The sequence below is a fragment of the Dipodomys merriami genome, unplaced genomic scaffold, assembly GCF_024711535.1.
Source record: "Dipodomys merriami isolate MVZ:Mamm:240054 unplaced genomic scaffold, mDipMer1.0.p SCAF_3, whole genome shotgun sequence".
NCBI classification, from domain to species: Eukaryota; Metazoa; Chordata; class Mammalia; order Rodentia; family Heteromyidae; genus Dipodomys; species Dipodomys merriami.
In genome coordinates this window covers 16,828,708-16,854,770 of record NW_027204492.1, presented here as the reverse complement: position 1 = coordinate 16,854,770, position 26,063 = coordinate 16,828,708, and the positions used below count along the sequence as shown (strand labels likewise).

The following is a 26,063-nucleotide window of genomic DNA, read 5'->3' as shown; positions in this document are numbered from 1 at the left end:
TCTTATCTCGAATAAACCACCAGAAAAAACAAGAAGTGGGACTGTGGCTTCAAGTGGTAAAATGCTTGTCGTGAGCAAACGAGCTCAGGGACAGTGTCCAGGCCCTGAGTTCAAGCCCCATGTCTTAAAAAAAGCAAAAAACAAAAACAAAATAAAATAAAAATAGGCTACAAATATTCACAGGAAAAGACATATGAATCTTTTGTTGGAGAATAAGCTATAGTATGGTTAAGAGTGAATACTGCACTTACTTAGCATGTTTAGGTCCCTGGGTCTTATTTTCAACACAGTGATGATGATGATGATGATGATGATGATGATAACATCAAGAGATAATATATAATTTTAAGTGTGGCTACCTGATCTATAGCCACAAACCATTCTTTCTTTCTTCATTTCAACTGACTCCTTTTCTTTTTCTTCCATAATTTAAAGCTTGAGCTCAAAGACTGGTTCACTTGTGTCTTGAGTTTAAGGCTCTATGTTCAATACACAATGATGTCCAGAAAATCCTGAGTATCCTTCTTAGAGTTAACATGCTTTTCTTGGCACCAATATTTGTAGCACAAATACTATATGTACAATGTTACTTTGAAACCCACTCGGATATGCCTTGCTCCATTTTATTGGTGTTGGTTCTTTTTGAAGATTCCCTATGTGCAAGCTGAAAAGCTAGTGGAGTTTCAAATATTCACATTTAAGAAGTTGACAATTGCCTTTGTTGTGTATTGTTGTCCTAGCTGGCAGAGGTTAAAATAAGAAGCAATGTTTTAACTTTTTGTGACATTTACAAGAATTGTAAAGCTGGCACTGGCCGGAAAATGTATGTTTAATCTAAGCAGTGCTAGTACACAAGGAAATTGCTTTTCCATATTCACTTTACAAAATTAAACAGAATGTTGGGAAGAGATTTTGGCATATGTCTCTGAAGACAACTAATTGTACCACTTTTGAGCTAGAAAGAACCTTACAGATCCTATACTTTGAACATTAGTTTTATTAATAAAGAAATGGGCTTAGAAAGGAGAAGTAGTGTGTAAGGTCACATCGTTCATTTGTAGCAGTTAAGACTACATGGTCTAGGTATGAATGGCTCCTACCTGTAATCTTAGCTACTCAGAAGACTGAGATCTAGAGAATTATGGTTAAATGTTAGCCCATATGAAAAAGTCAAGAGAATCCACCTTGAAAATAACCAGTTAAAAGCTAGCCTGATGGGATGGCTGCAAGTGATAAAGTATCAGGAGAGTAAGCACACAAGCTGAGAGATCTCAAGTCTTTAAGTTCAAATACAAAACTGTCCTGCCCCCCCCCCCAAGAAAAATTATGCCAGGGAATCAGGATTACCAACACTCATTCCAGGGCTCTTTGCCATACATAAATAGTCAAAGCCAAGTGCTCACTAATTTTCAATACTTACTTTTATTTCAAAAGGTAGTCTGAGTAAATAAAATGTTCTAAGTAATCAAGGCACATATTCCTAAGAAATTAGCAGGCTAATTTATGTCCCACAATGGCAAAGGGAGAGAACTTGCTTAATTCTAAAGTTTATACTGGGAAAAAAATGGAATAGAATTTTTTTTGACAAGCAACTATAGAGTCTACGTTTCAGAATTGAATACGGGTAGGTGTCCAAATGAGCATGGCCAGAAGCAGGAAAACTAGAATTGGTACTGAATGAACTGCTGGGGAATGTATGTTCCTAATCCAATTTGATTTATTTCCTTCATAACACTTCTCACTCTCAGTCAATCTTCCTCATTTAGTTGTATGCTTACAAATACCTACATGGACACACATTCCTTAATTACACTTCATGCTTGGAAGAGGCCTATGACATAGACAATGTTCAACAATTACACAATCAACAAATAAATCTAAGATTTAAAAAAATGGTTGGACTGTGACAATGGAAACTGTGAGAAATAAGTCATGCAAGATTCTAAATTCAAGGAGTGAGTATCTATATCTATCTATCTATCTGTCTGTCTGACTGTCTGTCTTCCAGTGCGAATAAGACTGTGTTTAACTCATTAATGTCTCTAACTTATTTCCCAAAAGAAAGTGATAGTACCAATCAATATATGCACCGTAATAGTGAGAGTTTTGTGGCATAAAGAAAGTGCTACCAAGCTGGGCACTGGTGGCTCCTGCCTGTAATCCTAGCTACTCAGGAGGCTCAGATCTGAGGATCGTGGTTCAAAGCCAGCCTGGACAGGGATGTCCATGAGACTCTTATCTCCAATTAACCACCAGAAAACTGGAAGTGGTGCTGTGGCTAAAGTGGTAGAGTACTCACTTTGAGCTAAGGAGCTCAGGGACAGCACCCAAGCCCAGAGTTCAAGCCCCATGATGAAGAAAGAAAGAAAGAAAGAAAAAGAAAGAAAGAAAGAAAGAAAGAAAGAAAGAAAGAAAGAAAGAAAGAAAGAAAAAGAAAGAAAGAAAGAAAGAGAAAGAGAGAGAGAGAAAGAGAGAGAGAGAGGGAGAAAGAGAGAGAGAGGGAGGGAGGAGAGAAAGAGAGAAAGAAAAGAAAGAAAGAGGAAGAAAGGAAGGAGAGAAAGAGAGAGAGAGAGAGAAAGAAACAAAGAAACAAAGAAAGAAGGAAGAAAGGAAGAAAGGAAGGAAGGAATTAATTACCTGACTTATGTAACTATAACCCCTCTATACATCACCTTTACAATAAAAGAAAAAGAAAGAAAGAAAGAAAGAAAGAAAGAAAGAAAGAAAGAAAGAAAGAAAGAAAGAAAGAAAGAAAGAAAGAAAGAAAGAAAGAAAGTGCTACCATATTGGAATGGGATGGGAGTATAATCTCCCCAATCACAACAACCACAGCAGGAGTTCCATGGCATGTGTCCAGGCAAATCTCCAGGCTTCACAGAGCAATTTGGGACACTTGGGATGTGAGAGTGTTCATAAGACACTGAAGCTGACAGTGAGAACAAGAAGATTTGCAATTAAAGCTTGTAAGCAAACAACCATACTGGATTTCCAAGGGGAAAGCTGGAAAGCAAAATGCAGTAAGCCATTTCTATTTGGAATCTAAGGTGTGTCTGTTTTTTTAGGTATCTCATATGATAGGGGATCCACCATAAATGATTATACTTTTATTCAGAAAAATAGGTGAGCCCACTCTTCTGCAAAAAGGATATTGTTGTCTGCTAAAGATATCATCCCTGAGCCTGTAATTTCCATAGGAAAGGCTCACTTACAACTAAGTCTCCCCAAGACAGTACATGCATTAGCCAAGATTTGTCTATCCCTTGGCTCTAATTAAGTTTTAGGGTTAGACATAATCATTCTTAATCTGGCCTGAAGCACTAAAGAGCCAAGCTTGAAATGCAAAACTCAAAGCAATTCAGTATTTACTAAATTGAAAGGAAGTAATCAATTTCTAATTTCAAATTTATGCACTTTCTTTCCCCACTTTAGCCCTGCTTTATTTTCCTTAAGTTCCTTTTTGGTTATTAAGATTGTCAGCAAAGGCATAGACATTCATTGGACTATTCGTCACAGGCAGATATTTTCTAGACCAAATTAAACTCTAGATATACCTGCATATGAGTAAAGAAAAATGTATTATGCATTTCAGGGAAGTGATCTTACATGTTCTGTTTTCACAGTCTCATTCATTCACAGAAAGCTTGGCATAGTCAGTAAATATTTGAAGAATGAATGGAAACAAAACCAATTTTCTTGATTATTTTGCAGGTACTCAAAATCTCAGGCAAACCAGATCCAGTATGTAAATATGCATCTATGTGGACACATGCTTTCAAAATCCACACACACTCATCTTTCAAGATGACACATTATCCATCCCATTGGGATATTCATTTAACAAAACACAGAAACAGCATCAACCCTAAGTTTCCCAAGAAACATGATTTTAATTAACATTCCCTCCAAACACAACCATCGTGTAGTACCTAAAGAATGAATTCAATTTCCATTGGGAAAGCTGCTCACTTCTCCATAAAATAAAGCTCCAAATAACTTTTAAAGTTCCTACTGCCATTTAAACTTTCACTTTATAATAACAGAAATTTAGTTTGAATGCTATGCTTTCAGTGAAAAGTCCATTTTGAACCACTTCTAACGTAAGCTACTTTTATTTCTCCCCACGCTAATGTTCTGTACTTGTTCCTTGTTTTTTCAGGTCTCACTCCTGCTGAAGCTAGATTCTTCCATCTGCATTCCTGAGGGGATGACAAAAGCCAGACTACACTTTCAGCCTCCTAGGATATCCTGCCCTGGAGATTCTCAGCAAACAATTGGAAACTGGAGTTAGCCTGAAGCTCCAGAGTATATGAAGGATTGGCAGGGTCAATTTGGGAATCATTAGTGTAGAGGTTAAAGGCGAAGCTATGTGAGGAGATGAAATTACCCAGGGAGACATCAGAGCAAGAGAAAAGAAGCAGATCAATGACAGGACCTAGGGAATTGCTCTATTTAAAGGAGTAAGGAGGAGCGAGAAACTCTGTGTGTGTGTGTGTGTGTGTGTGTGTGTGTGTGTGTGTGTGTGTGTGTGTGTGTGTGTTTGTAAAAGATCCCAACAAAGGACCTAAAACACCTAATATAAATGAGGAACAATCTTAAGCTTGAGAAGATGTGCTAAAATACCAAAATCTCCAAAGAGGTCCAGAAAACGGAGACTAGAGAAAGAGAGAGAGAGAGAGAGAGAGAGAGTGTGTGTGTAAAAGATCCCAACAAAGGACCTAAAACACCTAATATAAATGAGGAACAATCTTAAGCATGTGCTAAAATACCAAAATCTCCAAAGAGGTCCAGAAAACGGAGACGTGTGTGTGTGTGTGTGTGTGTGTGTGTGTGTGTGTGTGTGTGTGTGTGTGTGTGTGTGTGTGTGTGTGTGTGTGTGTAAAAGATCCCAACAAAGGACCTAAAACACCTAATATAAATGAGGAACAATCTTAAGCATGAGAAGATGTGCTAAAATACCAAAATCTCCAAAGAGGTCCAGAAAATGGAGACTAGAGAGGTAATCATTAGAATTGGAAAAATGGTGACCAGTGATAACCTTTGAGTGAGCAGTCTGGGATTCCTCATGCTAGTCTTGTGGTGTATATGTAGGTACCCCAAGCCACATAAGATTAAATATTTGTGTAGAATAAAGCTGGCACTGGGTGTGCAACATAATGAATTTTTATTGAGTCTTTATGGTGGGTTAGGAGTAGAACTGAACACTTAATGAACATCATTTCACTTGAATTCTCACAAGTCTATAAAGTAGCTACATTTTATATCAGAGACAACAAATTGAAGCCAACAGAAGTTAAATAAATTGCTCAAGGTGTTACAGTTACAAAGGGGGTAGTGCCAGGATAGGATGTGATGTCTTTCTGCATCTGAAAGGCCTACTGAAGTAATACACCACAATGCTCACATTCGTTAGGCAATCTATGCATAAGGGAAAGGGTTGAGTGGCTTCTATTATCAGGAAAAACATCTCCTTTAATAATACACACACACATACCACCACCACCACCACCACCACCATCATCATCATTCTGGCAATATTTAAGTAAATTCCATATACACATATTTAAAAGAATTAAGAATTCTAACCTATCTGTTTGGAAAAATATTTACTACAATAATTTCCAAATGCATTATGTTACAATAGTTTCTAATGATTTGAAAGTTCTTGGTTTTTTAATTTTTTTAGAAGTGTGGCATTATTGATTTGGTGGTTGTTAGTGAAATTCAAATTACTGACAATCAGGCTCATCTGAAAAATAAGGGAATTTGGCAGGGTGATCTTAAAATCTTCTTCTAGCCTGACTTTCTATGATTCTTGTATTCAAGCTTAATGCCAATACTTTTAGAAGATATAAAGCAGGAAGTAGGATGTAAACGCAGCAGCAGAAGTGGTTGACATTAAAATATTATAAATATTGATTGTTAACTTAAACAGAAGCTTGGAAACTCCATCACAAAGTGGTACTTTGAAAATCCATGCGAATAATTTGCTTACAACCAATTGTAGACCAAACATGATACAGTTTTACCAGCAGTAAAAAGGGAGAGAGACAGAGAGTGATAAAAATTCTGGCAATTAATGTCTTTACTGTCTATGGAAAAATAAATGAGGTTCTAGTCTGAAGCAATTAGTCTCGCTGTTAATTGTGCCTGTGCATAGCAATAATACTAGGCTTTTGCAATGGTTTCTGCTGATTGTTCCTTTCTTCCTCTGAATGATAAAAATCCATTCCAACAACTAAATAACAGCTAGTACTTATGTAAATTGTTATTAGGAGACAAAGATAATCATAATTTTGTACATTTGTGAAACTGCAGATACCATAGGGATTACCAAATGAATTGTTGCTCTATTATTTTACCAGCAGTTGAAAAAATATGCTAGCCTTGCAAATACTTTTCAGATATCAGTCAGTCTATTCGAATTTAAAAAAATAGTTCCATCAATATCTACCAAGGCCATTTTTCCCCACCTCACCATCTGTACTCTTCTCTTATTCCTTACTGAGAACAGACATGTTGCTCTGGTCCATATGATAAGCATCATAACAGAAATTAAGAGTATTTCAAGATTTGTTTTGTTATAGAATACAACTCCTATACAGAGATGTTGCTAAGCTATCCTGTAGTACATTTTATAGGGGGGGAAAAAAGAAAGAAGGCATTCTCAAAATGTCTGTCATAAAATCAGACACTAAAGTACATGTACGATTGGTCATCCACTTCATTTTATTTTGCACATAAAGGAATCAAGGCTCAGTGTAGTCATGAGACATGCTCAAAGTCACCCCACTACATAGTACCAGAATCCAGTATTCATGCCACCAAAACACGTGAAATCTATGACCTATAATTTTTATTTATTATGGAATCTGTCAATGAATTGCAATCTGACTAAAACGTTAAATACAGAATTTACTATTCTCAGCTATTAAGTAAATCTACCCAGGCCCTAATGAGAATATGAAACTCCAGTTACTGAAAGCTAAAATGAATATCTTAAAAACTAGTGCATTTCAGCCAGGTTCTGGTGGCTCATGCCTGTAATCTTAGCTATGCAGGAGGATGAGATCAGAGGATTGTAGTTCAAAACCAGCCTCGGAAAGAAAGTCCATAAAAGTCATCTTCAATTAACCACCAGAAAACTAAAACTGGAACTGGAACACAAACTGGTAGAGCACAAAAAGCTCAGGGACAGATCCCAGGTCCTGGATTCAAGCCCGAGAACCAGGGGAATACTAAAGTTATCAACTTTATTCTCTCTAAGCCATAAGGCCAGAAAGCACATGGTAGGTACAAGTGGGTATGAAGAGAAAATAGAGGTACTGGTAAATATTTCTAGAGCCAATAAGCCTGACAGGCCAAAAAGAATACAACGCAACTAGAGTCCACCACTCTTTTTCTCTCCTTGGGCTTGAACTCAGGACCCGATGCTATCTCTGAGGGAGGAGTGCTTGCGCACGTGCGCACCCGTGTGTGTGTGTGTGTGTGTGTGTGTGTGTGTGTGAGAGAGAGGGGGGGGAGAGGGATGGGGAGGGGGAGGGGGGAAGGAGGGAGGAAGAGGGAGAGAGGGAGAGAGGGCATCTGTGTGCATATGTGCACATTTAACTGAAGACTAAGAGTTTTATAGTCTTTTTTGCCAGGACTGGCACTGAACCATCATCCGCAGATCTCAGCTTCCTGAGAAGCTAGGATTACAGATAAGGGAAAACAGCCTCAACTTCTAACTATGCTTTAGACCACCATTCATCATGGGGACAGGCAGGAATGGTTGGGAACATGGAAGAAATCGTTGCTAATGGTGGGATCTAGTTAACCAATTTCAGCAAGGAGATAAAAAGCAGCCTACGACCTGTCAAACTGCCTGGGGTGTTAGCCATGGCATTCATCCTACTTCTAAACTGGGTCAACCAACATATCTGACATTAGCTGCTATTTTAAATTGAAAGAATCCTGCCAATAATATGTCTACATCAAAAGTAAACTATGTTTTGTATTAAAATTGACCTAACAGATAACTGTGAAGTCTATACTTATTTTAATGCTATCTTGAGCTCCATTAAACTAAAAAATATTTATTCTTACTTACCTTGCTGCATCTAGAATCTGAAAAATCTTCCACCTGTTAAAAGGAACAGTAAAACCGATTGCTAGCAAGAGCTTGACAAGAAAAGAGTTGAAATAATATTATTTTTTCCAATTGCACTTAGATATCATAATTTTCCAGCTTTCCAAAATGTAAGAAAAGTAACTCATGGTTGGCTTTCCCAGTTTTCTCTCTAAGCTCCTGCTTAGAGAGAAAATTTAATTTAAGGGGGAGAATTGTAGATCATGAAGCAGAAAAGAGCAGGGAAACCTGAAAAAGCAAGTCCACCAAAGGGCTATGGGCTGGGAAGTTGGATCACGCATGTTAATTCCATTTACACACACAAAGAATGATGACAATCTAAACAAACAAAAAAGCCACAAAACCTAAACCCAAACCAAGTCCAATCCTGTGGCACCAATGACATAAAAGGACTGAAGAGAAACTAGCAGAGATGCCTCACACATGAGAATATATGAAACAAATAAAAGGAAAAGAAAAGAATGATTAGACCTTGCTTATGCTCTTTAAAAAGATGAAAATTCAAAGCACACACACCAAGTGATACATAAATCATCTCTCTAGCTCTTTCCACCCAAACAGAAGACATCCATCAAAGGAAGCATGGATCTCCATTCAAAAATAAATAAACTAGCTTAGCTCTTCTCATGATGCATGTAAAAGGGGTCAAAAGACACAAATTCTACTGTGTCTGCTATCAGCAGTCTGTGAAGTAGTGCACAGGTTAGTTGCTAATCTGATGGTTCTAGTGAGCTCCATTAGCGTCTTGTTTCTCGATACAGCAAAACAAGGGACATTACAACATTTCTGTGCCTGTACGCAGGTTATAGAGCCTTTGTATTTAACTGGGGAGAAATGTTTCTTTTGTTACAATGTGAATGCCAATTTCAGAGATGAGTTGAGTGTTTTTAGTAACCTGGTTAGTAGCAGAGCTCATGTGTCATCATTTGACAAGCAATGTCTTTTATCATAACTTCCTGATGTGGTAATGAGCCAGTCTTTAAGACTCAAGTGTTAGGAACCTGGTGAATCCTCACTTCACATCTGATAAAATGTAACACTCATGGGGCTGACTTACCATTCATTGGTCCAATGAGTTCTCTTTCACTCCAGCCAGCTGAAGAAATAATCTAGAATATACTAACCTACCCCATGACTTAAGTTCCTTACACAGAAGCTAGGAACATTTGTACCACCCTTGGCCTCAGCAATTTTTTAAAACATGTGACTTTGGGTAAAATACAATACAAAACAAATATCTAACACCAGAACAAGAAAAAGAACATCAAGAAAAACTTTTAAAAATAAAATATTAAGCCATATGTTGATTTTCAGTACCAGCAACATGCAAAGTCAAATATGTAGCACTTTCTAAAACCATGATTTTTAGTTTGCACATAATGTAACTATATACATTTATTTCGGGACTGGGTTAAATATAACTTTAATCAGGGTACTGCTGTCTCTTGAGATAAGTATCTTTCTAATTTCTAATTTTTTTTCTCAGTCATGGGGTCTGAACTCTGGGCCTGGGTGCTGTCCCTTAGCTCTTCAGCTCAAGGCTAGTGCTCTTCTACTTGAGCCACAGCACCACTTCTGGCCTTTTCTGCTTATGTGGTGCTGAGGAATCGAACCCAGGGCCTCATGCATGCAAGGCAAACACTCTACCACTGAACCACCTAGGCAAATGTCCCAACTGCCGATTAAAATTTGCTTAGAGGGCTTTTAGAAGCTTTTTGTCTTACCTGGGAGTGCAGAGGGCCAGGAGGAGTATCCAATCATGAGCCATGATGATGATTCAGGTCCCACCAATCACAAAGATGAATGGTCATTGAAAGTGAACCGAAGGCCAGGCCAGAGAAGGGGTTGGGTGGAGAAGAAAGGCGATTAGAAGAAGGTTGATTCACTTAAACTTTTGTTTTCTTTGGTTTTTTTTTTTTTGGGGGGGGGGTCATTCATGGGGCTTGAACTCTGGACCTGGGCGCTGTCCCTGAGCTCTTCAGCCCAAGGTGAGCGCTCTACCACTTGAGTCACAGAGCCACTTCTGGTTTTCTGGTGATTAATTGGAGATAAGAGTCTCTTGGACTTTCCTACCAGGACTGGCTTTCAACAGCTGTCCTCAGATCTCATCTAACTGATTAGCTAGGATTACAGGCATGAGCCACTGGGGCCAGGCTTTTAAACTTTGGGGGGGGGGATGGGAAGGGGGAAGGGGCTTGAATTTAGGGTTTGGGTGCTATCCTTGAGATTTCTTTGCTGAAAGCCAGCACTCTACCACTTGAACCACAGCTCTACTTCTGAGTTTTTTGGTGGTTAATTAGAGGTAAGAGTCACAGAGACTTTCTTGCCCAGGCAGGCTTTAAGTCACAATCCTCAGAGCTCAGCCTCCTTAACGGCTAGGATTTCAGATATGACACATCAGCTGATTGATTTATTTTTTAAGAACCTGTTATATACAAATACACACACATTCTCCCTTTGGGAAGGTTCTCAGAATCCTTTAAAAAGATCCTTTAATTATTGTAAAATATTTATGATCGATTATCTGCCAAACATTGTTATAGGTACAATGGCTACATCAGTGAATAAGATAGATAACCATCTCTGCCACTGTGACATTTACCAGCTTGTGGAATGATTTGTAGGCCATCTGCTTGGAATGAGGTTGCAGAAATATATTGTATATGATTAGTTCTAGCAAAGAGTATCTCCCCATTTATTTATGTTATAGCATATACATAGAGAACATACCCATAACATCAGATTCAACATCTGTCTTAAAAAGAATTCTTTTTTTTTTATTAGACAGACCATTTACAAATTCATGATTTCTCTGGGTGAAAAGGCCCCCTAAAAGGCTGTCAATCAGGTTTTCTTTCAGTGGGCCCATTAACTTACACTTCTCTCTCAGTGTCAGTGTCAGTAATGCTGTATTCCCACATCCTAATGGACTTTTTCTCATTGGTTGCTGTTGTTTTTCTCTAAGAGCTGGCCCAGGTGACATGCTGAGATTGGATTCAACAGGCCCCAGCAAGCCATCTCAGGGGAAAACAATGGCAGTAGGTGAACAAAAAGAGCCCTGGGTATCATTCCCACGACCCAGCTAGAGAAGAAACAATAAAAGCGAACTTCCTCTCCACTAACTTCAGGAATATGTGAGTAACCTCTTAAATAGCAGTTACTGCCCCCCCCACCCCCATGTGAATACAGCAAGGAAGATAGCATGAACGACAACCCTTCCCCATCAGTAGAGTAATGGGAATTTAGAGGTGAATTGGGAGTCTTCAAACTGGAGCTAGAAATTCATCTTTACTAGCACCCTAACACTATGACATGGTATTCACATGTATGGTATTTACATTCTCCAGGGTAAGTGCCTAAGCCTTCAAAAATAAAAGTAAAGCCGGGCGCTGGTGGCTCACGCCTGTAATCCTAGCTACTCAGGAGGCTGAGATCTGAGGATCACGGTTCAAAGCCAGCCCGGGCAGGAGAGACCGTGAGACTCCTATCTCCAATAAACCACCAGAAAACCGGAAGTGGCGCTGTAGCTCAAGTGGTAGAGCGCTCGCCTTGAGCTGAAGAGCTGAGGGACAGCGCCCAGGCCCAGAGTTCAAGCCCCATGACCGACAAAAATAAATAAATAAATAAATAAAAGTAAAGTAATTCACTTTAATATTAAGGATCCAAATTAAGAGCTATGGTAGGGGGGAGATGATATAAGACCCCAGGTGCCCTTGTGTGAAATCAATATCTCTGAGTTCTAATCCTGATTTTACCAATAATTCATTTGATCTTGGAAAATTTCTCTTCTCTATTCTCTCAAGGAAGCTGTATGACATGAAGTTTCTAAACCTCTCCCACTTCCAATAGCCTTTATTTATCTACTAGCATTGCCTTCCATTTTCAATCTAAGTCTGTTAAAAATATATCACTCTCCAGCCGTTTTCTTAGTACCACATGCCACTAGTAGTTCAGAGAGCTGAGAGCCCAGCGTTCCTGCAAGGATGAGAAAATGAGAACATGGCCAACACAATAATAGCCAAATTGAAATGTGGCTGAAGTTATTCTGCCCAGGGAAACAGCATTGTTTATTTGAAATATAGAGTGCCTGGCTCTTCACAGTAGGAAATTAATCAAGGAAGCTTGAGACAAACATAAAAATCTAATTGATGAACAATTGCTCCTACCCCCCATTTCTCTTTCAGCTTGTGTAGCTTTTTCATCTGCCAAAAGCCTGAGATGGTACTGATGGCTAGTTGTCAGTAGAGATCTCCACACCCACATGCTCCTAGGAAAAGCCAGATTCATGCACAGACTGTGTGAAGGGTGATTCAAAACCCCACATCAACACTGTTTGGGTCTGATTACAAATCTGTGGCAGATAATATATTCTGGCAAGCCATTGCCTACCATGGTTTCAGAGCTGCCTAGCAAATGGCCTATTCCACCTGTGATTTCTGCTACTAGACTGCTTTGCTTACTCTCTCTCCAACTACTGCATGGAGAGCTGCTATACCAGTGATTTTGCTCTTCCTTCCTTAGTAGAATGACCTTCCAACCTCATCCTGGTCTGTATACTAACACACCTCCTTATGTAGCTCAGGCTACATTCTTCATTTAGTCTTTGAAGGTCAAATACAATAAATACAAGTGGTTAAACACACACACACACACACACACACACACACACACACACACACATACACACACATCTTTGCAAAGAGATGGATGGATCTGAAAAAAATTGTGTGAAGTCAGATCCAGAGAGACAAACGACATATGTTTTCTTGCATATGTGGACTCTAATTTATAAATGTACAACTAAACACATATGGGATTGTATGCAAGGGTTCACAAATGTATGAATCGAAATATGGTACTAGCAGGGGAAAATTCAAATATAAATCCTTGGAAATATTAACTCACAGTGCGGCAATATGAATACCAAGAAACTGGCATTTGAAAGATGTTGGGAGGAGGCGCAGGGGAGGGAGTAGATGAATGAAGACAGAAATTATGGAGAATACAATCATGAAATTCAATGCATAACCTACTAAGAAAATTGTGCATAACATGCATTGTGCACTGGGCACCAGTGGCTCTAGCTCTAGCCTGCAATCCTCGCAACTCTGAGGCCTGAGATCTGAGAATCACGATTCAAAGCCAGCCCTGGCTTTTGTCACTGTGAGATTCTTATCTCCATTTAACCACCAGAAAATCAGGAGTGGCACTGTGAGTCAAAGTGGTAGAGTGCTAGCCTTGAGCAAAAGAGTTCAGGAACAGCATCTAGTCCCTCAATTCAAGCCCCATGACTGACCAAAAAAAGAACACATCGTGCTTATTTGTAGATTTGTAGACTGGTCACACGTATGTACAACTATTTAAAGATAATAAAAATATAATTAAAAACAAAAAGAAACACCACCTTTTATATTCTGATGGCTAAATTGAGTTGTCCTGAATAGGAAGACATTCAAATCTCCAATGACTCCAATTAAAGACTGTTCAAACTGGTAAAGGCAAATGGAGAACCCATTTGCGGTTGGCAAAGGGCAAAAAAGCTACTTGTCTTTGTACTTATGAAGTGTTATAATGCTTAGCCTTAGCTTTTCTCTTATTGTCAAGCCTGAGAGGTATTCTGGGGCCATGAAATGAGCCCAGGAGCCACACGAATTGGGTAATATAATCCAGAGACTCATTTACTCACTGCATGATATTCCCACCTACAAAGAACGCACACTAGTGATGGATGATATTCACCACACATAACCAAAGATATGGTTGCTGCCAGATCAGAAGACAAAACAGTCCACATTGAACAGAAACCTGCTCACAACTTGTATGAGCAGACCAATGATGTCGAGTCTCAAAGGATGACTCTCGCATTACATGTAATGATTACCTGAGTTCACGATGTAGTAAATTTTATGTAAGCCTATTTCTTTTATTAGGGAAGAAGGCTAAATATGAAAATAGTTTGAAATGATAGGAACTCTATGGCAAGCAGAGACACAACATCCAAGCCTCTGTTGCAGAGCCATCTTATCGGTCTGGAAACAGAACTAGCCTATCAAAGCAAGTGGTCAAAAACACATGCACACAAAAGGCTACAATGAAAGCAGCTACATTTATTAGTAGTGTAGAAAGGTATGACCCAACATCTGAGTTTTATTGCTATTGTAAAGGTGATGTACAGAGGCAAGACTATTATGTGACTCAAGTAAAGAGTACATTTCTTTTTGAGCAGTGTCACCTCATCCCCCATTTTCTCCTAGTTTTCTCCTCCCAACCTCCTCTATAAATTGTATAGTTCATTTTCAATCAAGTATCTAGTATCACTGTTGCATTTGTTTACTCTTTGTCTCCCCCATTTCAGCTCCCTTCTTACTCTCCCTGCAAACAGATAAACTTACAAACAAGAAAAAAAGGTACAAAAACCAAAAAGCAACAAAGGGAAAAAAGAAAAACTTCTTGTTTCCATTTCTTGGAGGTCATTTCAATAAACATCATTTTATATGATCATATGCACATAGCTATTGAGCTTTTGTGATCCTATCCTAAGAATATCCTCCTTGGGTCTCACTGTGTGAATGTCTAGAGTCCTATATAATTTATAATATCCAAGAGTACTTTTTTGTCTTTTAGCATCCATTGTGTTTACATGTAGATTTATAGGCACATTCTAATTACGACAAGTGAGGGAAACCAGGCAACCAATGTTTCTTTGGCTCTGGCTTACTTCACTTAATTTTTTCCAAGTCTTTCCATTTCCTTACAAATGGTGTAATATCATTCTTTATGATGGACGAGTGGAATTCCATTGTGCATATATAGACACATTTTCCTTTCTTTCCTGTTCAATGCCAAGTCTACCAGAAATCATACATGCTCCATGAGGAGCTCCTCAGAGTTGGACTGAAAATATTGGAATCTAGAACAGTCTTTCTGTTATTCTTAGATTATTTGTTTTTAATCCCCTAAGCCTCAGCCTTTGGCATAACTGTGAACTCCTTTAAATTTGTTTCACTGTTCTTTTCACAATATTTCCCCTCCTCAAAGACACTAAGCTTGGTCATTCAGTCCTATCTTCTTGTCTTTGTACTTTTTGAAAAATGACAAAGATCTCAATCTGATTCTTTAGGAAAGGGCATTTTAAGAATAGAGACTTTTTGATGCAAACAAATTACCTTCTACTGGTTTAATCTCCAGTCCTATGACAGAAAGTAATGTTTGTTGTTTTGGTTTTGGTTGTGGGGATTGAACTCAGGATCTGGGTGCTGTCCCTAAGCTTTACTGCTCAAGCTTTTTTACTCAAGGCTAGCACCACTTTGAGACAGAGCACCACTTCTGCTTTTCTGGTGGTTAATTGGAGATGAGAGTCTCACAGACTTTCCTGCCCAGGCTGACTTTGAACCTCAATCCTCAGATCACAGCCTCCTAAGGAGATACAATTATGGATGTGAGCCACTGGCACCCAGCAGGGAAATATTTTTTATAAGAACTAGTCTGCATATTTCTCTAAATAACAACCTAAGTATCACAAAGCTACTGTACACAAGTGCAGAGAGGTAAAAAGAAAGAAGCCTGTATCACAAGTCAAAAACAAGTGCTTATTCAGGATTGGTCATTAACTGGCGGTGAAAACCTGTACCTGCCTATTCCTAAGAGGGGAATAATGGCTTTCTATTGTCTCCATAATGAAATGATGGACTAGGTATGACTTCCAAGTCCCCTATTAACTACAACCTTACTAATAACTTAATAATAAATTTGATGCAGTCAGTAACTTTGCCATAAGCTATAGCCTAAATTCTTATAAACCAAGACCTAGATAGATCCATACAATGTTGTGTTTCTCTAAAGGATCCAGGAGCCCACTATGTGTAGGCAAGTTGGTCTTCAGTAGCTTCTTGTTGGCATTAGGATGACAACAGCATACTCGCTCCTCCAGGAATTGCATTTGGATATATTACGCTCACCAAACAAGACAAATTGCGAACTAACTTAGACGTAATAGGCAAGTTGGAGGGATTCTACTAAGGGCTTAACATGGTAAGACACTGAGGTTATGTTTGGACTGATCAATGTGGGAAGACGAGCCCCTTTGGGCTAGAAAGGTCTTCCTTTACCACCTCTATTGTCAGTGTGGAGTTAGCTAGCCCTCTATTCCAAGTTGTCTACCAAATTTGGCTATTCTAAACAAAAAAAAAATCTCTATAGGCAAAGCTCTTGTTGCATCTATCATAGATTCCGAGGGCCAGAAGGCATTTTCTAGTGATCTTTTAGGGGCTATTAGAATCAACTAACCCTTTCTAGATCCTGACACAGTAAGAGGGCAGAAACTTGGAGCAGATCACAGGGCATCAACAGTGACAGAGCCAAGACTAGGATCCAAATCTACTCGTCGCTTTCTTTTCCTTCCTTCCTTCCTTCCTTCCTTCCTTCCTTCCTTCCTTCCTTGCTTGCTTGCTTGCTTGCTTGCTTGCTTGCTTGCTTTCTTCCTTCCTTCATTCCTTTCTTCACTTCCTCCTTTCTTTGTTTCCTCCTTTCTTCGTTTCCTCCTTTCTTCCTTTCATTTATTTTTAGGGAAGGAAGAGCAGAAGTCCTAGGGCTTGAACTAAGGCCTGGGCGCTGTCTCTTATTTTCTTTTGCTCAATGCTAGCACTCTACCACTTGAGCCACAGTGCCACTTCCATGTTTCTGACTGGTTTTTTTGAGATAAGAGTCTCACAGACTTTCCTGCCCGGGCTGACTTTGAATTGTGATCCTTAGATCTCAGCCCCCTGAGTAGCTAGGATTTACAGGTGTCAGCTACGGGCACCCAGCTCTAAAACTCTTCAACAAGGCAATGATTCTCCTTTTGCACTGTAATTAGATGGGCTTTTTTTTTAAATTTATCTTTAGAATGAGCATATTCTTATGTTGTGTTTTTTCCATCTTCTATATTTGCTCTTCTTACCAGGAACTTTCTGAATGTTGTCTTTAATTTAATTCAAATGTCTTTGTTGCTGTCTAGGAAATATAGGTAGTTAGAACAGCTAAGAGCAGCCCCATTACTTACTGTTGCAGAAGAAGAGCTGATCTTCTGGCTTACTTTCTTTTCTCTATGGGCCCCAGGCCCACCTGCTGCCACTTGATTTATGTCTAGGGTCCACTGTCACTATGGTGAAGATTTACACACAGTTTTCATCTTCAAATGAACTACTATCTCTGTTCCTTGGGTATTCAAGTGCTTGGCACACATAGCCTGCCAGCTTATCCTGAAATTCCAAATGAAAAAATAGTCCTATGGGAAGCCTGAAGAAAGGCAGACACAGAAGGTAGTTTGGAGCCTGGTGCAGTCTTAGGCAGTCACTAGGGTGTAGGTCCCAGCTTTCAGTGGAAGTGTGCTCTAGCCCAGAGGGAACATCTAACAATATGCTTCCCCATCAGAGTAACAGAGCACAAAGCACAACTCACAAGATTTGAAATATGAGAACATTGACTGTTCCTATCCTTTTGTCTTCACTTAGGCCTTTGATCTTGAGCACATTATCTATTGAGGCTCAGGTTACTTGGTTGATTCCTATACTCGCAGGGTTGCATAAAAGTAAAATGAAGTATAATTAGTACAATGTAGTGGCCAATGAGATTGGTTGGGTGCTGACATCCTAGGACTACATTTGAATCCAGACTCTGCCCCTTACAGTGTTAGGCTCACTGAGACTTGGTTTTCGTAGCTGAACAAAGAGTTTAGAATTTTAATCCAGAGGAGGCTACAATGCTTGATAAGAAATGTACTCATTATCTTGCCCATGTAATTGTAACCCCTCTGTACAGTATTTTCACAATAAAAAATAAATAAAAATTAAAAAATAGAATAATAAAAAATAAAAAAGAATTTTAATCCAGATGAAATAAGCCAATTCCTCTAAAGTCCTTGGTTTGTGTCTTATAGGACATACTCATTAAATCTTTGCTACAAGTATGACTATTAATGTCATGTAGGTATAATTTCATATAATTCTTGCCCTAGATTTTGCATTCTTGGGGCAGAAACACTGAGTATTTTGGCTCCTGGTTTTGAAATTTCAAGTAACACATAACATGATGAAGCAATAATCAGGAAACAGGTGGCTCACGCCTGCAATCCTATCTACTCAGGAGGCTGAGATCTGAGGATCGTGGTTCAAAGCCAACCTGGACAGGAATGTCCATGAGACCCTTATCGCTAATAAACTACTCAAAAAGCCAGAAGTGGAGCTGTAGTCCAACTGGAAGGGTCCTAGCCTTATATACAAAAGCTCAAGACAGCACCGAGACCCTTAGTTCAAGGTCCAGGACACACACACACACACACACACACACACACACACACACACACACACACTATAATAATAATAATAATAATAATAATAATAATAATAATAATAATAATAATAATAATAGTGTCAAGCCCCATCTCTTCTTCACTTTAGCACATTCTGTCTTCTGAAGATTGCCGTTCACTCTTTATTTGGGACCAGCTTAAAGGAAGTTTAAGACCAAATCATTTGGTTGACACCATGGTTTAATTCATTAAAGACCAAAATATGTTTCAAGTAGATGACATTATGTATAAAATAGATTGCTGCATATGTCTCCATTGTCTGATCCTCTTAATGATTTTGTTGAGTATTTCCTGAGAATGATCTTATGGATTCTTTTAGCCTTGGTCCAACCATTGCTTTTTAGGAAAATTTTGATTCCCTGTGTTTGACACATGTTAAAATGTGAATAAAACAATGACCTCTTATGTTGGTGGCTTGTCATGGTTTGCTACAGCATAAAATATTTGGGGTTCAGTGCAGTTGAAGCACCTTGCAAAGTAGAAGATAAAACATACAAGGTCAACCGCACTGTGTGATAAACCCAAAGCTCTGTAATCCTGGAATTAAAATGGGACAAAATGGCTCCTAACATACACATTTATATTGTAAATGATATGTGTTTCAGGCACCTATAACAAAAGAAATTGTATCACAACCAGAAAAATTCTAAAGGATTCTTATCTCTTTGTTTTCTATGGAGATAAAAGCATCTGTGTGACCAAATTGAGGAAACACAAACCTGCAACCACTTACCATGCAAATACAGATGTTTGTGTTTAGAGATGTCTAAGGCGCCTAGGAAAATCACTGTTAGCTTTTAGTTGTTTTATTCACTCTGTATGTATATACCTTATTTTGCTCAGATTGAAGCATGTGTCATGAATGGAATTACTTCTTGGAAGGGAAGACAGGTCATGTTTTCTAAATCATTCCACACTCCATTTTGTTGTGTTTTGCTTTATTTGATGACAAAATATCCCTCTTACTACTTTCCCAAACCTTAAATGGAACACATGTTTGTAGAAATGTTTTCAGCTTGCTAGAGCCAACCCATTTTCCTTCAATCTCCAGATTCTTAATTAGATCAGCACTAGGGGGCACTCGTATGATGCCAAAATGGCAAACTGCTCTCCCCCTGCCCCTGCTCCCCAAATAGGGTGGGTAGGGTGGAAGACAGGGAAGAAAGAGGACATAGTCGGTAGAGACTTGGGACATTGAAGAGCTTAGAGAATGCACATGGAGAGGACTGACTGGCTTGCTAGTGAACAAGAAAACATTTATTTGCAAAGGGCTCTCCAGTGATCTCCCTCGTCTTATTTCCAAAATGTTTGTGCTCAAGCAATATATGGCCTAGGTACTCCTCATGATTTTTCCAATGAAAAGAATGTTAAGATTCACTGTTCATACATCATAGAGTAAAATCATATTTAGGCAGAAAACAAAATGTGACAGAGGAGCATAGGAAAATGTATTTGCAAGTTGAGAGCTACTGGGCAAGAAGAATTTAAAATCCGTGAGTTCTTTTATGGTTGCTTTTTCATCTTTTGCAGCCCTTGCTCCTGACTTGTTTTTCAGGGACATGTGAGTCTATTTGAGGGAAGAAGGTCCTTGCTTGCTTGCTGCTTCTAGGCAGGTTCTGGTAGCAATAGTAAGGTTTATGTACTAACCTCCAGCATGGTGAGCAACGCCATTCACAATTTGATCTTGGCTCAGGTTGTTTTGTTTAAGGGCACACACCCAGGTGATAATTCAATTGTTTTCCAATCATATGGATGAAAAATTTTAAAGTCATCTAGTGATGTTACACAGCCCTCGAAAAAGTTTTCAGGAGTGAATTGAACTTTAATAAGCAAGTAAATACTATCAAATTGTAGTGTTTGTGGAATGAATTAATACTTTCCAGACAGAACTTACAGTCTACTCATGGCCAGATATTCAAAGGAAAGAGGGGGGGGGGGAAATTACATAAGTTTTAAGTCAAACTTGGAAGGTAGCCAGAGAAAACAAACTGCATTTAGGATCTGAGGGATAAAGGTAGCTATACAGAGTCACACGACTCAAAACAGAGAAACTATCTCCTAAACCTCATGACTTTTGGTTACTCTTTAAAGTACCAGCATCTTTAGCTGGGTGCTGGTGGCTCATGCTTGTAATCCTAGCTACTCAGGAAGCTGAGATCTGAGGATCGTAGTTCAAAGCTAGCCTGGGGGAAAAAAAGTCTTACTTATTACCCACCAAAAAGCCAGAAATGGAGCTGTGGCTCAAGTGGTAGAACATTAGCCTTAAGCTCATAGTCAGCACCCCGGCCTTGACTTCAAGCCTCAGGAGTGACACAAATACACACACAAATACACACACACACACACACACACACACACACACACACACACACACACACACACACACACACACACACACACACACACACACAAAGTACCAGCATCTTTTCCAAGAAAACAAATGTAGCAATGTATACTAGAAAGATGCTTTCACTGTATTTGATGTTGGTACAATTTGTGGAGGGGAAGGGAAAAAATCATTTAAATAGGGATACAGGTGGACCCACTGCAACAATGAGATGTACAAGTCGTTATGTTGAAAAATGAACTTTACAACTTTGGCTGGTCGGGGTGAGGGGGTGGGGGGAAGATGAGAAGGGATGGGAAGAATAAATGGAGGAGGCAACAATGCTTGATAAGAAATGTACTCATTACCTTGCCCATGTAATCGTAACCCCTCTGTATGGTATTTTCACAATAAAAAATTAAAAAGCCAGGTGAGGTCCAGCAGTAGAGACCTGGGCATGACATGTTGTTTTAATAGAACAAAAACTTGTAAACTGCTCCTTCCTCTCTCCTTTTATAGGCTAGAAAATCATGCATCGGAGAGATGAAGCACCTTGCCCTAGGACATGCAGTTGAATAATACAGAGCGAGAATGGAGCTTTGGGCTTTTTGGGATACCAAAAGATATGAGATTTTCAACACTAGCAACACAAGATTGTATGATTTTTCGGTAGCCATCTTCCAAATAGAAAAAAAAAAAAGGTCCCTCCAAAGTGACAAGTGAGTTTTACCTGTTCATTTATGGCAATCATGGTAATGGGATACACATTAATGTGTCAGTCCATATCCAACCTGGATTATCAGTTTTTTGTTTGTGCCAATTCTAGGGCACAAACACAGGACCTGAGTGTTATCTCTGGGATTCTTTTGCTCAAGGCTAGCACTCTGCCACTTTAGCCACAGCTCCATTTCTGACTCTGGTGTTTTATTGGAGATAAGAGTCTCACAGACTTTCTACTTCCATCCACCAATCTCAGTCTCCTGAGTAGCTAGGATCACAGTTGTGAGCCACCAGCACCTGAATTTTCCGCTTTATTAAAATACTTTGGACACCCTTTGGCCTTGAGGCCAAGGAAAACAAGAAGCCATCAGACCAAGACTCCCTCATAACTGCCAAGGACTTTGTAATGCCCCCACTGGAGCTGAGGATGCATGAGTGGAACAGAGAAGGTAGAGATGAAGCTCATGAGGCTGAGCAAGGATCTTCATGCGAAGAGCAAGTGATACAACTGTTTGCTGCATCCAGCATTAATCAGTGCACGTTTCCACCACTATGGCTTCAATGAGGCACATCTCAATCCCATTTTGGTAATCTTGTAAGTGGCAGATCAGTGCCTTGTGTTTTAAGAGGCACCTAAGTAGTGGGCATGGTCCCCAGGTGTAGGAAGAACATTTGGAACTGTTTATTGGAAGTTGGACTTGCTGGTATCTCATTGCACAAGCAGCTTCTCATCCAGCTGCTATCTCATTCCTTTGCCTCCAAACTGAAGTACACTGGGTATCACAGTCGGGCAGAAAGCACCAGGCAGCTAAGCTTGTGTAAATCAAATCCTGGCTTCCCACAGACATATATTCCAATCAATCTCCCACTACCCAACAGTTGACACTTGCCCTTCACACTCTAGCTTTGAGTGACTCTGCCCCCAGCTTTCTATCAGGTGGGTAATAATCTGGAAACTCAAAGAATTTTACTCTTGTAGGAGCTACTCCTATAAAGGGAAGTCTAATATTAAAGGGATTTTATTTTTTACAAACCCTTTGAGTATAGCTGGACCAGTTATTTTCCATTTTAACTGGAAATCTTCCCCCCCAACACTTCTTTTTGATTCAACCTGTGTTCGTTACACTTCTGACATATATCTAAATTGTAACAGTTTTATTGAGGTATAATTCACATATCATACAATGCATCTATTCAAAGTGTAGCATTTAGTGGTCTTGCACTGTATTTACTATGTAAAAGCATCACTCCAATGGATTTTGGAATATTTTCACCATGTACAAAAGAAACCCCATTCATTTTAGCTTTTATTACTGTATTACTGTGATTCCTCCTGGACTCTGATTACCATTAGTCTATTTTCTGCTTCCATAGATTTTGCTGTTATGCTTATTTGAATAAAGTGAATCATATAGTAATTGTCATTTGTGATAGGCTCTTCCCACTTACCATGTTTCTAAGAACATATCACAGCAGACATTCATTCCTATTTGTAGCCCAAACAGTGTTCCATTGTATAGATACTTCCAAAATGCCAAAAGTAAAAGACATCTAAGCAGTCTTGTCCTCAGTCTCTGGTTAAGTGCACAAATTTGTCCTGAGCATTTAGTAGCATTATGTGGCACAAATCATATAATGAACAAGCTTCTTCATTCATTCATTCAGTCAGTTCTTCCTTTTTATAAAAAATCTATTGCTTGTCTCTTATGTACTAGCAATGCTGTTTAGAAACTTGGAGTGTCAGCAAGACACTTGCCTTCCATAAAGAGACAGGCAAGACACTAATATGCAAAAGCAGGCATCATTGGCATTCCTGAACTACTATGCCATAACTCCCTAAAGTAACATAAATTAAAGTAAGCAGCCCAAGAAAGGGCAGTAGCAAGGGAATCAGGTGTTTTTTGCATTGTTTTCAGTTCAGATGAAAATCGTGTAGCATAAAATGCACCATTTTATGGATCAAAGATCTCTATGTCTGACCTGAAACTACTAGAGGACAACATAGAGGAAAGACGTCAAAGTACAGGCTCAGGCAACAACTTTCTGAATAGGACTGAATAACTCAGGAAATAAGAGCAAGAATCAACAAAGGGGAATATATCAAGTTAAAAAGCTTCTGCACACAAAGAAGAAACTCAGAGTGAAGAGATAGCCTACAAAATGAGAGAAAATCTTGGCTAAACACCTGAAGGGAGATTAATATCTAGACTATATTAAAAGTGAACAGATTAAACACTAAAATCCGAATAATCAAATCAAGAAACAGCAAATGAACTGAAATCTTTCCAAATGAAGTGCAGATGTCAATAGCTACACAAAGAAATGTTCAACATGCTTAGGTATCAGGGACCCAATCAAAATTACATTGAAATTCTACCTCCCCTCAGTCAAAATGGATGTCATCAAGAAAATAAACAACAACAAATGTTGGCTAGAATGTGGGAGAAAAGTAAATCAGTCTAGCCACTATGAAAATCAATAAGGAGGGCCTCAAAAGTAGAACTCCAATATGATCTACCCATACCACTTATGGGCGTATATCCAAAAGGAAAAAAGGCTGCTATACACATATCCATATTTATTTTAGCATTATTCATGATAGCAAAATTATTCAATCACTCTAGATGCCTATCAACAAGTCTGTGGATTAAAAATCTCTGTATGTGCACAGGGGAACTTACTCAGTTATTAAGAAGAAAATAATGAGAAAATGGGGGAACCAGGGATTGTCATACTAAAGAAAACAAGTCAGTCCCACAAAGAGAGAGAGATGATCAGTTTTTATTCTTTTTGTCAAATCTACAGGGAAAAAAATCAGACAAAATAAAAACAATCCCCAACATGGTGAAAGTGAAAGGAGGACTAGTAATTAATGGGGTTGAGGGGAAAAGGGAAAGACAGTGCAGGGAGAATAAGAAAGACTAATAGAGTGGCCAATAGACACATGAAGAAATGCTCAACCTCTCTAGCCATAAAAGTAATGCAAATCAAAACAACATTGAGATACCACCTCACCCCAGTTAGAATGGCTATAATCAAGAACTCTATCTGATGGAGGCATAGAATTCCATTGTGTATATATACCACATTTTCTGGAGCCATTTACCTACTGAGGGGCATCTGGGTTGGTTCCATATCTTAGCTATGGTAAATAATGCTGCAATAAACATAGTTGTGCTGGTAGCTTTAGTATGGTCTTGTTTGTGATCATTTGTGTAAATGTCCAAAAGTGAGATTGCTGGGTCATAGGGGAGCTCTATGTGGAGTCTTTTGAGAAACCTCCATACTACTTACTTTCCAAAGTGGTTGAACAAGTTTACACTCCCAAGAAATATAGTAACAACAGATGCTGGAGAGGATGTAGACAGAAGGGAACCTTACTGCATTGTTGGTGAGAGTGTAAACTCGTTCAACCACTTTGGAAAGCAGTATGGAAGTTCCTCAAAAGTCTCCACATAGAGCTCCCCTATGACCCAGCAATCCCACTTTTGAGCATTTACCCAAATGATGACAAACAAGACCATACTAAAGCAACCAGCACAACTATGTTTATGGCAGCATTATTTACCATAGCTAAGATATGGAACCAATGCAGATGCCCCTCAGTAGATCAAGAAAATGTGGTATATATACACAATGGAATTCTATGCCTCCATCAGAAAGAATGATATTGCCCCATTTGTTAGGAAATGGAAAGACTTGGAAAAAATTATATTAAGTGAAGTAAGCCAAGCCCAAAGAAACATAGGTCCCATGGTTTTCCTTATTTGCAATACCTAGTATATGTCTGAGACAAGCAGAAATGGTTAGATAAGTTGATGTTAGGCAAAATGAACCCCAAGATAAGAACTCAAATGGTTTTTCTTTCTTGCTATTGTTTCTAACATATTTATAAGATATTACTTTGTTGCTTTGTATGTCCCTCCCCCATGGTATAACCCCTGTTTTCACTGCATTTGATGTTGGTATAATTTGTGGAGGGGAAGGGAAAAAACAAATTGTTTAAATAGGGATACAGGTGGACCCATTGCAACAATGAGATGTACAAGTTGTTATGTCAAAAAACAAACTTTACAACTTTGGCATGAGGGGAGGATGGGGGGGGGGATGAGGGGAATGGCAGAGGCAGGAGGGGATGGGGGACAGTGAGATGGGAAGGAGAAACAAAGGAGGAGGCAACAATGCTTGATAAGAAATGTACTCATTACCTTGCCCATATAATTGTAACCCCTCTGTATGGTATTTTCACAATCAAAAATAGTTTAAAACATTTTTAAGCTGGGAAGGTGGCTCAGTGGTAGAGCGCTTGCCTTGCATGCCTGAGGCCCTGGGTTCGATTCCTCAGCACCACATAAAGCAAAAAGAAAAAAAAGCCAGAAGTGGCGCTGTGGCTCAAGTGGTAGAGGGCTAGCCTTGAGCTGAAGAGCTGAGGGACAGCGCCTGGGCCCAGAGTTCAGGCCCCACGACCAGACCCCCCAAAAAAAAATTTTTGAAAAGAGTAATAGAGGGGTAAATATGATCAAAGTACATTATATGCATATATA

General features: G+C 39.1%; 1 protein-coding gene across 3 annotated transcripts in view; it reads right to left on the bottom strand.

Moving 5' to 3' along the window:
* The window catches only part of Hs6st2 (heparan sulfate 6-O-sulfotransferase 2), a 292,517-nt gene that overhangs the window by 76,463 nt on the left and 189,991 nt on the right, over positions 1-26,063 (bottom strand). For 2 of the 3 annotated variants that reach the window (XM_070039711.1, XM_070039713.1), the window contains exon 3: positions 8,087-8,119. The exons of the other annotated variant lie outside the window; for it this stretch is intronic. In XM_070039711.1, the coding sequence (XP_069895812.1) occupies positions 8,087-8,119 (33 nt within the window). The remainder of the gene's footprint in view (positions 1-8,086; positions 8,120-26,063) is intronic. 3 annotated transcript variants of the gene reach the window in all.